Here is a 14,441-nt window from a genome sequence, read left to right on the forward strand (position 1 = left end):
GCAACAGAGCTCGCCTTAAATGAGCACTTCTTGTCCACGTAGCTTGCTCGTAGTGCATTGGCAACATGGCTGTCAGTGATTTTATCCTATGAATTCTTCACCCAAGGCACGACCTCTTGTAGGCTAAGCTTCACAAAGTTTCCACGCTGATTTCTCTCCATTCTATTTTCAGTGTAATCATTGATTTCCATGCACAAATGGTCGTTGAATGGCTTGCTTATTGCAAGATCAAGACTCTGGAGATAGGCAGTCATTCCTGCAGGAATCATTATTTGATCTATTCTTCTCTCTGCAAGGAAGTTCTTCATGTCTTCAGTGCAGTGAGTGCTGGCTGAATCTCAGACTAGCAGACCTCTTTGGCCACCTCGCAAAACAAGTGGCAGCATTAAACTGACCCACTTCTTTATAACTGCTTGTGTGCACCAGGCTTTTTTGGTTTCAAGAACATAAATGCCTGAAACATGTTCAAGCTTATCTTTCTCGCCCTTAGCAATGATTAGAGGTGGGGCTTTCTTTCCATCCAAATTGCCAAAATACAGGTAACACATGCACTTTTGTACCAGTGGAGAGAATGTAGATTGACAAGGCACCCCTCTGATCAAATGTCGTTTGAGATCCTTGGCCCATAAACACTGCAGTTTCATCCATAGCAGTCAGGTTGGAGAGTTGGTCTTTAGAAAAGTCTATGCCATCAACAAAGAACTTGAATGCAAGTTTAATAACTGCAGTATCTTCCAGCTTGAACAGTGTTGTCAGTCTTAGAGACAGCTCATATCGCTGAAGGAAGCCATCCAGCCAGTGTTGTGATGCTTTGAATTCTTCTGGGGATATTTCTAACTGTGGTGCCATTGCAAGGGCAAATGCTTGAATATCAGCCCTGCGCACAACCAAAGCCTTTGCTCTCCTGTCAGCAGTCCATTCACAGATGATGTCTTCCAGCTCAGGAAATAATGGTTGCCGACCTGATCCACACTTACGCTTCTTAGCATTTCCCTTGTCCACCTGTTGACTGAGGTTATCATACTCTGCTCGCCATTTTCGGACCATTTGGAGATCCAACTTCTCTTTGCAGAAAGCTGTAAGATTCTTGCCCCGGGAGTCCTCCATGATTCCTTTCTTGTACTCGACGGAATAGCTTTTTCTTTTTCCACTCATCTTGTCTGGGGGTCAAAATATTATTCCCTTTAAATCTACCATTAAGTCAAGTGTCAACTGAAGACTTACGAGACAGGAGTGGCAACAAAAATGATGACAGTTAAGAATGATGGTCCACACAAAAGCGACGAAAAATTGCAGGCACCAAAATTCAGAAAACGTTTCTTTATTTCACTCGAGTGCATTAAGTACATCCATTAAACACACACATGTTGCATTACGAAGATTCATATTAGACACAACCACATCCGTTGGTTATCAAGTGCCCATGTTGTTCATGCGTTGTGTCTGTACTCTAATTGGTCATTTGGCAGTAAGTCTCGAGTTCATCTGTTTACACAGGTATTTACCTCTCTTCCAAAGGCGCCCGCTTGAGCCCGCTTGGGTATTTACAAATACTTAATTACAATTTATATTATCATTTATTTTAAGTATTAATGTCAATATTTATATTTATTTACATATTAATATTATAATACAATACGTCCGTCGTGTGTTGCAACAGATGTACTAAATGCGTCTGGCTGATGATCTTAACTGGGGCTTATTTTTGGGGTAGGGCTTATATTACGAACATCCTTAAAAATCATGCTAGGGCTTATTTTCCGATTAGGTCTTATTTTGGGGAAATACGGTATAACATAAATGAGAAAGCAGAAAATCTCCACTGCCAAGGTTTGATTCTCCCACATCCATAAGTCTTACTGACTTTTTATAAATCAGATTCTTTAAAAAATTCTGGGTCATAACAAAAAGTTCTATTTTTTAAGAAAAGGAGGATGGCGAAAGTTGTTCTGATTGGACCAATACAACATCCTTACCTTACAGGGATACCATCTTTATAACGAGTGCCAATCTCACTAGTAGAGGTAACTTCATCACAACCAGAACGAGAAGTTTCTAATGCATTTTTCTCTGAGCAGTTCCAAATATCTTTCTTAGATGGACTGTCTGGTTTCTCTTCTCCAGATTCAGAAGAATCAATGGCCACTACTTCTAACTGAGGATTAGGAATTTCTAGGACTTCCAGAGAGGAGTCGCTATCTGGCTCATCTCTGACACTTTCTTGTTCTGGACCAGTTCTGCTATCTTCCCACGTGGAGGTTGTTACTTTTCCTCCTTTGGTTGACCTTCCAGTTTTCACTTTCCTCACAGGTTTAGCAGTAAATACATCCTGCTCAGTGTCACTGTTCTCAGGAACATGCGCAGCCCGCAGAGTTTTCTTCTTCCTAAGCTTTTTCTTTTTCTTGTTTCCCCTAGTTTCAGCTGATGTCAGAGTGGACTCTGCTTGTTGTTCAGGCTGGTCAGCTGGAGAGTGAGGCTCCTTCTCTAAAGGGGTTTCTGAAGCAAAGGATAATCTTGGAAAAGAGCTGGTACAGGCTTCAGACCCACTATTGACTTTGTTTGGCTCTTCACCTTCATTATTTATGCCAGGAAGACCAGCTGATTGGCAAGAGGGAGTGATTTCTCTATTTCTGGTATTTCCTTGCTCCACAGAAAACTTCAGTTCTTGTGTAGGCTCATGAAAACTTTCTGTTTGTTCCGATAAGGACGATGTCGCAGCAATGCCTGAATAAACTGGGCAACATTCACGGATCTCTCCTGAATTGAGAGGAAAAAAATTGTTGCATTTTTTTGTGTCTACTATTTATAGTCATAAATTGCAATTATCTGTCACTGACTGACTCTGTCTCTACTAAATAATGATATTTCAATGATATGTTAACAAGCCATGACTATTAGAGCTGTTATCTCACCCCTCAGCTTCTCATAACTTACACAAATTTCCGTTAAAGCACTTACTACACTTTGCCTTGGATTCATCTCACAAATAATGTGCATGTCTTATATCCTATAAAAGATCCTTATAGGCAGAGATTGTTTCGATCAATCTTTTTTCTTTCTTTATTATTTGAAATGCCCACATACTGAAATTGTTTTATTTTTAGTAGACACTTAAGTATTTACTCAGCTGAAGTGCATTCACCTTTATTTCTTCTAAGTTTTCACTATGCATTTTATCTGCACATCATCCAGTTTCGCTACATACCAGTAGTAGTTAAAAAGTCAGCTGACTTAAAAATGTCTATTTTATTTAACTTAGTTATTTCATGTCTCTGAATTTAAATTGATGAAATAATCACAGACATACTCAAAGACATATACAATGTAGTGTTATACAGAATACTAAGAAAAAAAGGCAAAATACCTAAATATTCAAAGGAGATTACAGGAATTATTGCACAGCCAGATTATTATGTAACTTCGCAAATATTATACAACTAGTAAAATAAAATAGTTTAGATGAATTCTTTTTATGACACAAGGAAACGATCACAATATATTAGGTGGAAAAAAGGAAGGTTTATAACAAACTATGATTTGTCCTTTGTATTTAGGTTGGTGCAAAAGTTATTGCGATTTAAAAGGTTAAAAATAATTGCAAATAAAACCACAATTACTCTTGTACCAACCTAATATAAAGGCTACATGTAAACACACAAACATTTACGATTTAAGAAAGACTGAAATAGGGGCAGCGGGTTGGCTCAGTTGGTTAGAGCACGTGCTCTTAACAACAAGGTTGTTGGTTCGATTCCCACATGGGCCAGTAGCTGTGCCCTCCACAACTAGATTGAAGACAAGACTTGAGCTGAGCTGCCGGTGGGTGGCCGGATGGCTCAATTAGTTAGAGCCCATGCCCTTGGCAACAAGGTTGCCAGTTCGATTCCCACATAGGATGGTAGGTGGCGCCCCCTGCAACTAGATTGAAAATGGCGACTAGACTTGGAGCTGGGCTGCGCCCTCCACAACTAGATTGAAGGACAACAACTATACTTGGAGCTGATGGGTCCTGGAAAATACAGTTACTCAAAAACAAAGACTGAATATATAATAAAATATCTAGACCCAAGATGATGCAGTAGGTAAACGCTATATTTACCTTCTCTCACAACCACATCAAAATTCAACTAAAATTCACCGGCCCGGTGGCTCAGGCGGTTGGAGCTCCATGCTCCTAACTCCGAAGGCTGCCGGTTCAATTCCCACATGGGCCAGTGGGCTCTCAACCACAAGGTTGCCAGTTCAATTCCTCGACTCCCACAAGGGATAGTGGGCTCTGCTCCCTGCAACTAAGATTGTACATGGCACCTTGAGCTGAGCTACCTCCTGGATGGCTCAGTTGGTTGAGTGCAGGCTCTCAACCACAAGGCTGCCAGTTCGATTCCTCGAGTCCCGCAAGGGATGGTGGGCAGCGCCCCTTGCAACTAACATTGAACACGGCACAATGAGCTGAGCTGCAGCTGAGCTCCCAGATGGCTCAGTTGGTTGGAGCGTGTCCTCTCAACCACAAGGTTGCGGGTTCAATTCCTCAAGTCCCACAAGGGATGGTGGTGCCCCCTGCAACTAGCAACGGCAACCGGACCTGGAGCTGAGCTGCGCCCTCCACAACTAAGACTGAAAGAACAACCTGAAGCTGAACGGCACCCTCCACAACTAGGATCGAAAGGACAACAACTTGACTTGGAAGAAAAAAAGTCCTGGAAGTACACACTGTTCCTCAATAAAGTCCTGTTCCCCTTCCCCAGTAAAATCTTTAAGAAAAAAATTCAACTAAGGGCATGCAGAAGAAGCCATCTCCAGTCCTGGTAGGAAGGTCAGAGACGCAGCACAGGCTGGTCCCACACCCAGGTGTGACCATTAAAGATCAGGAGGGCTATTTCAGCTGTGGCGGTTCCCCCATCCCCTAAAGATTTAGCAAGAGATCCCAGCCCAAACCCAGCACAGGTTTTCAGTTCTGGGGAGAGAAGTCCCCGTAATTTTTGGTTGTGAAAAACAGTGAAGACTGTGACTAAATGAGACAGCGTGGCTGCACGCACAGGAGCTCCTCTTAAAGGGACCGCACGTACTTACCCACCAACAGGATCACTCGCTCTGAGCTCCAGCACTGGGGCAGCAGCTGGAAGGGTGGCAGGGAAAAATGGTGGGGAACTTGGGATGGAGGCTAGAGAGGTGGCTTTCTCGTGGACAGAAGGGCTGGTGGAGGCCATTGTTTCTTTGTTGAGCCCTCCCCCTGCCCGGCGTGGGAACACAGGCAGCTGCTATTTCTGACTCTCCAACGTTTGACTGCCACACCCTAGCAATTCGAGGCCCCGCCCCGCCCAATTTTGGGCACACCCAGACTGCTTCCAGAAGCTTTTTCATGCAGACCGCTTGTCTTGCCACAAGCTACACTTTCCTAGGGTCTCTCAAAGGTCCGCGGAACCTAGACAAGCAGCATCTGGCTTGAGAGTGTCCTGTACCTCTGGCTGAGCAGGCCTAAGCTGGCACTAGCAGAAGTCGGCCTTGGTTCGCGGCTTGGTCTCTCTAGGTGTTTCTAAGCACAGCACAGGCAGCAGTCATCTGTGAATTTCTCTCTGGCTCGCGTTAGGTGGCCCCGGGTGGGGCACGGGCTGTGGCTGAAGTAGGCCTACAGCAGATCCCCTCCAAGGTGGTCCTGGGGCTGGCGCCCGCAGTGGTCAGCTTCAAAACAAGCTGGAGCATCACCCAGCCACCTCCAAGTATGACACATGTAAGGGGAAGATTGGGCAGACACCAGAGTTCTGTTGAGGCAGATCCTGCTCCATAGGATCAGCCTCTGCACAACCCTTCCACTGTAGTCAAGATCAGTCCTTACAACCAGTAAGCCCAAGGGTCAGTCCCTCACATTGATGTGCAATTATCAACCAAGGCTCAACTACAAGAGGAGGGCACACACAACCCACACAAAGGACACACCTGGAGCGCATGGCTCAGGTGACCAGAAAGACTGCATCACTGAACCCCACGCACGCCTACTACATAAGGCCACTCTACTAAGACCAGGAGACATAGCAGCCCTAACACACAGAAACAAACACAGGGAGGCAGCCTAAATGGAGAGACAAAGAAAAATGTCCCAGGGGGCGGCCAGATGGCTCAGTTGGTTAGAGCGCAAGCTCTTAACAACAAGGTTGCCAGTTCAATTCCCACATAGGATGGTGCGTCTCCTGCAAGATTGAAAATGGTGACTGGACGAGGAGCTGAGCTGTGCCCTCCACAACTAGACTAAAGGACGATGACTTGACTTGGAGCTGATGGGCCCTGAAAAAACACACTGTTCCCCAACAACAACAAAAAATTTAAAAAAATAAAAATAAAAATAAAGAAACATGTCCCAAATGAAAGAACAGAACAAAGCTCCAGAAAAAGAACTAAACAAAACGGAGATAAGCAATCTCAGACGCAGAGTTCCAAACACTGGTTATAGGAATGCTCAATGATCTCATAAAAATGGAGATGGAAACCATGAAAAAGAACCAGTCAGCAAAAGGATACAACAATGGAAACGAAGAACATATTACAGGGAATCAACAGTAGATTAGATGAAGCGAGGATCCAACCAGTGATGCATAAGATAGCAGAAAACACCCAACCAGAAGAGCAAAAAGAAAAAAGAATCCAAAAAATTGAGGACAGTTTAAGGGGCCTCCAGGACAATATCAAGCGTACCAACATTCGCATTATAGGGGTACCAGAAAGAGAAGAGAGACAGGAAGGAACTGAAAACCTATTTGAAGAAATAATGACAGAAAACTTCCCTAATCTGGTGAAGGAAATGGACATACAAGCCCAGGAAGCACAGAGAGACCCAAACAAGATGAACCCAAAGAGGTCAACACCAAGATACATCATACTGAAAATGTCAAGGGTTAAATACAAAGAGAGAATCTTACACGCAGCAAGAGAAAAGCAGTTAGTTACATATAACGGAGCCCCCATAAGACTATCTCAGCTGATTTCTCAACAGAAACTTTGCAGGTAAGAAGGGAGTGGCAGGAAATATTCCAAATGATGAGAAGTAATGACATACAACGAAGACTGCTTTACCCAGCAAGGCTGTTATTTAGAATTGAAGGACTGATAGAGCTTCCCAGACAAGAAAAAGTTGAAGGAGTTCATCACCACCAAACCAGTATTACAAGGACTCTTAAGAGAGACTTCTTTAAGGATGGGTGAAAGGCATTAAGAAGAACAAATTGGGGGTGGCCGATTGGCTCAGTTGGTTAGAGCGCAGTGCTCATAACACCAAGATCGCTGGTTTGATTCCCACATGGTCCAGTGAGCTGCGCCCTCCACAACTAGATTGAAAACAATGACTTGACTTGGAGCTGAGCTGTACCCTCCACAACTAGATTGAAAACGACTTCACTTGGAGCAGATGGGTGCTGGAAAAACACAGTTTCTCAATATTCCCCAATTAAAAAAAAATAATAAATTGGGTGTTATACAGTAGTGATGTAAGTTATAGCATCAGGAATATAGTCAACAATATTGTAATAACTAGGTATGGTGTCAGATAGGTACTAGATCTATCAGGGTGATAGATGGGAATGGGGTTCGGGTTAGGGTGAAAAAGGTGAAGGCATTAAGAAATATACAAACATATGATGATGGAAGGAGAACTAACTCTGGGTGGTGAACACACAATGGGATTTATAGATGATGTAATACAGAATTATACACCTGAAATCTATATAATTTTACTAACCATTGTAACCCCAATAAGTAAATAAAAAATTAAAAACAAACAAAAAAAGAAATATAAATTGATAGTTAATACAGTATGGGGAATATAACCAATAATGTTGTACAGATCATGTAAGGTGCCAGATGGGCACTGGACTTATCAGGAGTCTCACATCATAGACTGTGTAGATGCCTGACTAATGCGCTATACACCTGAAGAGCTGAAGTAGAATAATATTGAATGTCAACTACAACTAAATGTATAGGTATATATAGACATGGGATGTGGAGAACAACCTAGGGAAGATAGTCGATGGTCTTATAACAGCTATATAAGATGTCAGAGGGGTAGTAGCTTGGAGGGGTAGGTTATCACTTTACAAGGGGTTTAAATGTCTAACTATTATGCTTCTTTGTACACCTGAAACTAATTAAAAAAATAACTCTGGGGGAAAAAGTCCACATTTTTATAGTTTCCCAATTATTTACAATAAACATGAATTACTTTTGCAATGAGAAAAAGAAATCTAACAAAAGCTACTTTTGAAAAATTAGCTTAAAAAGTCATTATATTGCTTCATTACTAGTTTTTTGAAAAAAACGCCAAATACTATCCACATAAAAGCAACAAAATTCAATATGAAAGATAATATACATATGCAATAGATTAGTGTTGCAACAGGTTAGCAAAATCTAGGGTAATTCTTCAGACTTTTTGTTTTGGCTCAAGAAATCACAAAATGTCAGTTTGTTTACTTTTTACTTAATTTTCAATAAAGTACCATTGTGGTTACGTAAACGTCAGATAAGATTTTAAGTTGCTCAAAAGTTGTTCTCAAATAGTCACCAGGTGAGTGTTATTTTATGAAAAGACAAAAAACCTTGGTTATTTCTCAAAGCCACCCAAGTTCCATTAGATGATCCCAAACCCAAAGCCTTTCATCATGGCCACCTGACTCTCAGGCTTATATTACTCCTGGCTTGTACTCTAGAAGATAAAGACAGGTAAGTGCTAGAAATTCAGAAGATATATCTTCTTTAGAAAATTGACTGAACAACATCAACCCCACTTATCTCCCCAAAACTAAATAATTATGCACCAATCCTTATAAATGAAATCTTTCAGATGCTAATACAAAGTCAATTTAGTAATCCTATATATTACAGAAAAGTTAGGAGAAAGTTACTGATATTTAAATCCTCTTAAATGAAGGAAACCTCAAGAAAAATTAATTGTAATAACTTTCGTTTTAATGGGCAAGCGTAGCTTTACATCACTGATATAAGATTGCCCTAGATCCACTACAGGGTTGCCCTTCACCCAGAGAAAAGTTTACATACTATTAGCTTGCAGTAATTCCTTGGACACACTGCAAGGAGAGCCTTGTGACACAGCATTCACATTCTCGTCTTGTTCAGGAGACATAGGTTCTTGTTTAATCTGAACCGATGAGTCTGGAGCAGGAACACTTCCATGGGGTTGGAAAGTAGGAGATGTGGTTACTTGGAGAGGGGCTCCGGTGGATGATGGGGACACATGAGAAGATGGAGGCTCCAGAAAAACCGGGAGAAAGGGAGTAGGCAGCGGCGTGGCATCAGCTGATGTTTGAGATCTACTGCTCCTTTGTTCTCGTGTAAGGCTACTACAGGGAACCTGCTGTGCGCGCTCAGAAGGCTCATATGTTTCTAGAATAGGAAACATACATACATCCAAATGCAAAAATGTTCTCTGAAAAGTCACTTGTTTCTTAGCCAATTTATGTTTTTAAAGATTACAAGGGAATTTTAAAGTCTCTCATAATTCTTCAAATTAGTTGTCATCTAATCTATACAACCACCAAGGATACAGACAAAATAGGCATTAACATTCTAATTTTTCAGATTTTAAGTGACTTATCCAAAGTCACATAGATACTAAGGAAACAGTCAAGTTTGAACAGCCAAGGTCTTTTGATTCCTAACCTAAGGCTCTTTCTGTAACATACTGTCTCCATTGCTAAGTATTTGGGGGATGTACAGTCTCACAGGCCTTCCTATAGAAGAATGAAACCAAGGAGACATGAGACAAATCATATGACCTTTTCATGGCTATTTTAATTCCCCTTTATAGGGAACAAAAAGTCACAAGCTACAGAGAACCCAATCTATCAGATTTTCTCTAAATACCGTGCAATCCCTGTAGAATCTGTATTCTGTGGGTCCTCAGTGCACTCATCTCCATAGTTATCTAAAAATAAAGTATTTTGTTAAGCATTTGGAAATCCAACTTCGGAGACGATCATTTTCATTAAATGTTCCACCTGCTGTTACCTGCTGCTTGAGCATAAGTAGCCTCTGAACTTCAACATAAGCTGTCTGAAGTGCTGCACGGGCTTGCAGAAGGCTGTTATCCATGCACTGCAATGATTTGCTTAGTTCTTCCTCCCTTAAGGAAATATTCAGCAGCTGGTCAACCTGAGAACGTTCTGCCAAAAGAAACCATGAGACTCAGTTTAATACTGGAGGCTTCTCTTTAATAATACAGCTCCCCAGAAGATAGAACTACATCAATTATCTAGGATAAGCCTTTATTTTCTCCCCAATAGGTCACTGGAGACTCATCAAATCTCACAAATCATGTAGTTAAGCCCGATATTGTCAGAGTTAGAAATCAAAAATGAGAATTGTTAAGATGGAGGCACCTCTGAAGTTCAAGTACACCACCACGCGGTACCATCTTACCTGATCACCCACCATCTTCCACCACCACCCGGCCAAGTGAAATCTTTGTCCCAGGTAAGTCAATTATTGTAGTTTTCAAAATTTTCCATTCTTCCTTTATTTACCACCCTCTTCACCCAAAATTTATGTTTAGATTGGGCCCCAAACCTGAACTGCTTGCACTCTCCTCCCAATCCATATTTTTCTAGTCTGTTAGTTAACATAAAATAGTTCTCTTTATTACAGAAGTCTTCCTGAAGGAGATATAGCTTTGAAATAGTACACTTAAGTTACTTTAAATAAAATGTTCTACTATGTGTATGTATTTGTCTCTCCCATTCAATATGCCAAGACCTCTTTATTAAATTCCAGACCCACATATCCAACTACCTAAGTGTCTCTAAGGTCCTTTAATTCAAGGGATCCAAGAGGGAACTCATCATCTTCCTCTATTTTCAACCTGCTCTTCTCATATAGAGTTTTCTAGCTCTACAAATGATACCATCATCTACACGGTTGCCCCAGCCGAAAACTGGGGTCCTCCTTACGCATCATATCACCTAAGGCTTGTCCCGTCCCTTCCCACACTAGCCCTTATACTGGAATAGGGTTTCAGTAAGTGGAAAGCAAGTGTTGTAGAAGCATACCAGTCAGGGAGCCACATTAACTCCTTAACTCACAGGAGAAAAGCAACCAAGACACTTCAAAAACGGAATGTGAGAGACATGGCTATAAATGATCAACATGGATAAATTTTTTACTAAAGGCCTGTTCCTCTTCATCCATTAAAAAGGTCCACTACGACCTTCTGCTTTATACTGAACTCAATTTGTTCATGACATATATTAACTTTAGCTTACAGATCTATGTGGCATCATATATTTCTTCTATAGCTGCTACTGTAGATAGTAGGAAATCAAAGTTTCCTATGCCCTTAAGCAAGACAACAAAAATGAAAAAAAGAAATAAATGGGTGATCAGTGTTTAATAATCACAAGTTATACTCTGTGTCAAGTTGCAAAACGGGTGAATTGCTCTAAGAACAATTTTTTTCTGCCAGAATATTCTGCACTATACCTTTCTTTCCTTTAATTTTCCTTCTTTTATTTTTCCTCTCAAGACTTGGGAGTTCGGGAGAAGATCCATCCTGAGGAAGTAAAGAAAGGTGAATAATATTAAATATATAAAGGCTATCATCCAGGAGGGAAAAAAACAATCAGTTCTGAGATAGTCGTACAATATTCTTCTTCATAGCAATATGAATAGAATATGAATATTCTTCATAGCAATAATATTCTTCATTATTGCTACCACCTCTAACAGGATAGTAGGAGTCTAACGCATGTGATAAGAACTAAAATGTTAGTTGAATGAATGTGTATGATTTTAACAAAGCAATCTAAGGTCAAGTGCCTTCTTAGCATTCTAGAGGTGGTAAAGCCCACAACATATAGGCAAAGCATTTCAAATCTTAGCAAGGCACAGAGAAAAGTGTGGACAAAGCCAATGATACGTATATCTGATTTCATCACGGCATAGTTTCTATTATACTTTCAATTTCAGCAATAAAATCTTTACAACAAAAAGCTAAACAGTCTATTGAGACAAGTCCTAATATATTAGCTTTGTCATAGGACAATCTCTCATCTGACAATATCCACTACAGTGTCTAGCTCAAAGGGGGCAGAGGTGGGATTTGAACCTGGGTCTACAACCCATGCCCTTATCTACTCTGCTATACTGCCTCAGTATTAAAGCAAACAGTGCATGTTCGCACAGTGCCAGATTCCAGACTATATCATCACCACAATTCTTTCTTTTCAGAAAGGGTTCCTAAAAGGGTTAAGCAATATTAGCAACAGAGATGCCAGAGAGAAGTGGTGTCAGTACAGGAGTGGATTCTGAAAGGTCCAGGCTGGGTAACTGAAGTACAAAGGACAGAGTAATAGACTACAAATACTTCTCAGACTATGCTCATATAGATGCACTCTATTAGTATTAAAACTACCTTAGTGTTAAGCCTAGAACTCTTGGATCCAACAAGCACCCACGCCCCACACAGGCACACTGGAATGCCTTCCTTCAGTAGCAGTACAGAATGCATCATGGAAACAGATCAAGTTACAGCTGAAGATGTGGCTTATTCCTTGTCAGGTGATAAAAAGAAATCACTGGCTTGGTGACCAGTTATAGAGATGACTTCATATTTTCCTAGTACTGTACATTCATATTCAATTACATCTAACTTAGCAGAATTACTCAGGGCAAGAAACCAGTAGGATAAGAATAGAAATGGAAGAGTAAGAGCCTCACAAGTCTTCCATTCCAGAGTAGGGAGAACCACAACCCCAAGACACGCAAGAAAAATTAAACAGTTAAATCTTTCTCACAACAGCCAAGTCACTATATGGAATGTTCTACAAAAGGCACAGGGAATCATACTCACTCCAGTGGCTCTCCGTTTCTTCCTAATGCTCTGGCCATCATTTTGTTCAGCACCAGAGGTACAGCTACTATCTGTGGCTGCATCGGCCAAACTGGAGATTGCAAGGGCTGAGGCTGCACTGGACGACAAAGAGTTTCCTTCTCCGTTACTCTCCAGGGCATTCCGATTCTCTGATGGGGGTGTAGAAGTCTCCTGGCTGTTCGAGTCTTTTGCCAAATGCATCAAAGGTATCGTACAGTCAGAGGATAACTGTGCACTATGTCGCCTTCGAGTAGCAACATTTTCAGCCCTTTCACCGGTTCTTAGGGAAGCAGCCAGAGGTGTCACTTCCTGCTTAAGGCCCACGGTGGTTTTCTGATTCTCTGCAGCCCTCAGTGAGTGACTAGGTGCAAAAATCTGCTGGGGCTCATGTTCTTTGCCTGTACCTTCCTCACTGAAGAAGCTATACACAGAAGGAGCCCTGTCCATGATCACGCTGCTCTCCGAAAGGCTTCTCTTCCTTGCCAACCCAGGGGATGAAGAAATGGAAACACCTTCCCACTGAAATCCTTCTAGATCGTGCAGATCAGGCTCCCCATCCAAATCCAAGACTTCTTGTTCATTCTGAACTAAAGGCACCATTTCTATGCCAAACCTTAAGAAGGAAAAAAGAAAGAAATCAAACATGGTTGGGAGAGGGGAGCATCAGCTAATGTACCAGGCTCTGTTAAGCAACGACGTTACAAATATAAATAAGATGGTTTCTTCCCTCAGGGAGCTCACAGTCTAAGAGTTAAAGTAAATAACTATAAGTATTAAAGTAAATAACTGTAAGACCTAAAGTAAATAACTGTAAGTACTGTAATGTAAAAAGTACTAAATTAGAAGTTTGTGTACAGCTGTAAGAATGCATTTGAGGGAGTAAAAATTGAGGATTTTATTAAACATAGAGCTCGAAACTACCAACAAATACGTAATGTTTATCAGCAAACAAACCAAAAAACAAATACAAATATCTATTGAGCATTCACAAGTACCAGATACTATACTAAGAACTTTATAATCTCAATGTTATGGGAAATCTCAGTAAGTTATGGGAAAGGAATAAGTTATGGGAAAGGAATAAGGGGCACAATAAATATGTTATTTCAATAAGGATAGAAATTTAAGCCTTGAGGGCAACATAATCATAATATAGCAGGATGATTTTCAAGTAGCAAACCTATGTTGAACACTGCTTTACCATTCAGAAAAGTTAAGTATCTCCACATATGATAAAGAGCCAAAAATTTACACAAGTACTTAAGAGAACATAACGCCCCGAGTACATACAGAAGGGTAACTCTCCACAGGTTCTAAGTAAAAGGTAATGAGAACAATTATATTTAAAAGTTGCACCACTCATTAAAATCTACAGATAGATACAGATTTATAGATTTGTTGTTTTGTTTTGCTGTCATTTTCTGGCCCAAAGTGTTGGCTTTCTGAAGGTTTTTTCTATGTCCCCATCTCATTTCTCAAAAGTAGGTACCCTTCTTTTAACCTGAATTTCCTGCTAGGAAACACTTTATTCCATTTGTTATAGAGTAGGAGTCACTCTGATATTTAAACC

The 14,441-nt window shown here is 40.9% G+C and overlaps 1 protein-coding gene across 4 annotated transcripts in view; it reads right to left on the reverse strand.

Moving 5' to 3' along the window:
* ZNF106 (zinc finger protein 106) overlaps nt 1-14,441 on the reverse strand; it is a 59,483-nt gene that overhangs the window by 17,444 nt on the left and 27,598 nt on the right. For all 4 annotated transcript variants that reach the window (XM_081049221.1, XM_081049223.1, XM_081049220.1 and 1 more), the window contains 6 exons: nt 12,851-13,484; nt 11,482-11,551; nt 10,015-10,169; nt 9,871-9,931; nt 9,046-9,390; nt 1,977-2,757 (listed from right to left, as the gene is read on the reverse strand). In XM_081049221.1, coding sequence (XP_080905347.1) covers nt 1,977-2,757; nt 9,046-9,390; nt 9,871-9,931; nt 10,015-10,169; nt 11,482-11,551; nt 12,851-13,484 — 2,046 coding nt within the window. The remainder of the gene's footprint in view (nt 1-1,976; nt 2,758-9,045; nt 9,391-9,870; nt 9,932-10,014; nt 10,170-11,481; nt 11,552-12,850; nt 13,485-14,441) is intronic.

Source organism: Rhinolophus hipposideros, assembly GCF_964194185.1.
Source record: "Rhinolophus hipposideros genome assembly, chromosome: 5".
Classification (NCBI taxonomy): Eukaryota; Metazoa; Chordata; class Mammalia; order Chiroptera; family Rhinolophidae; genus Rhinolophus; species Rhinolophus hipposideros.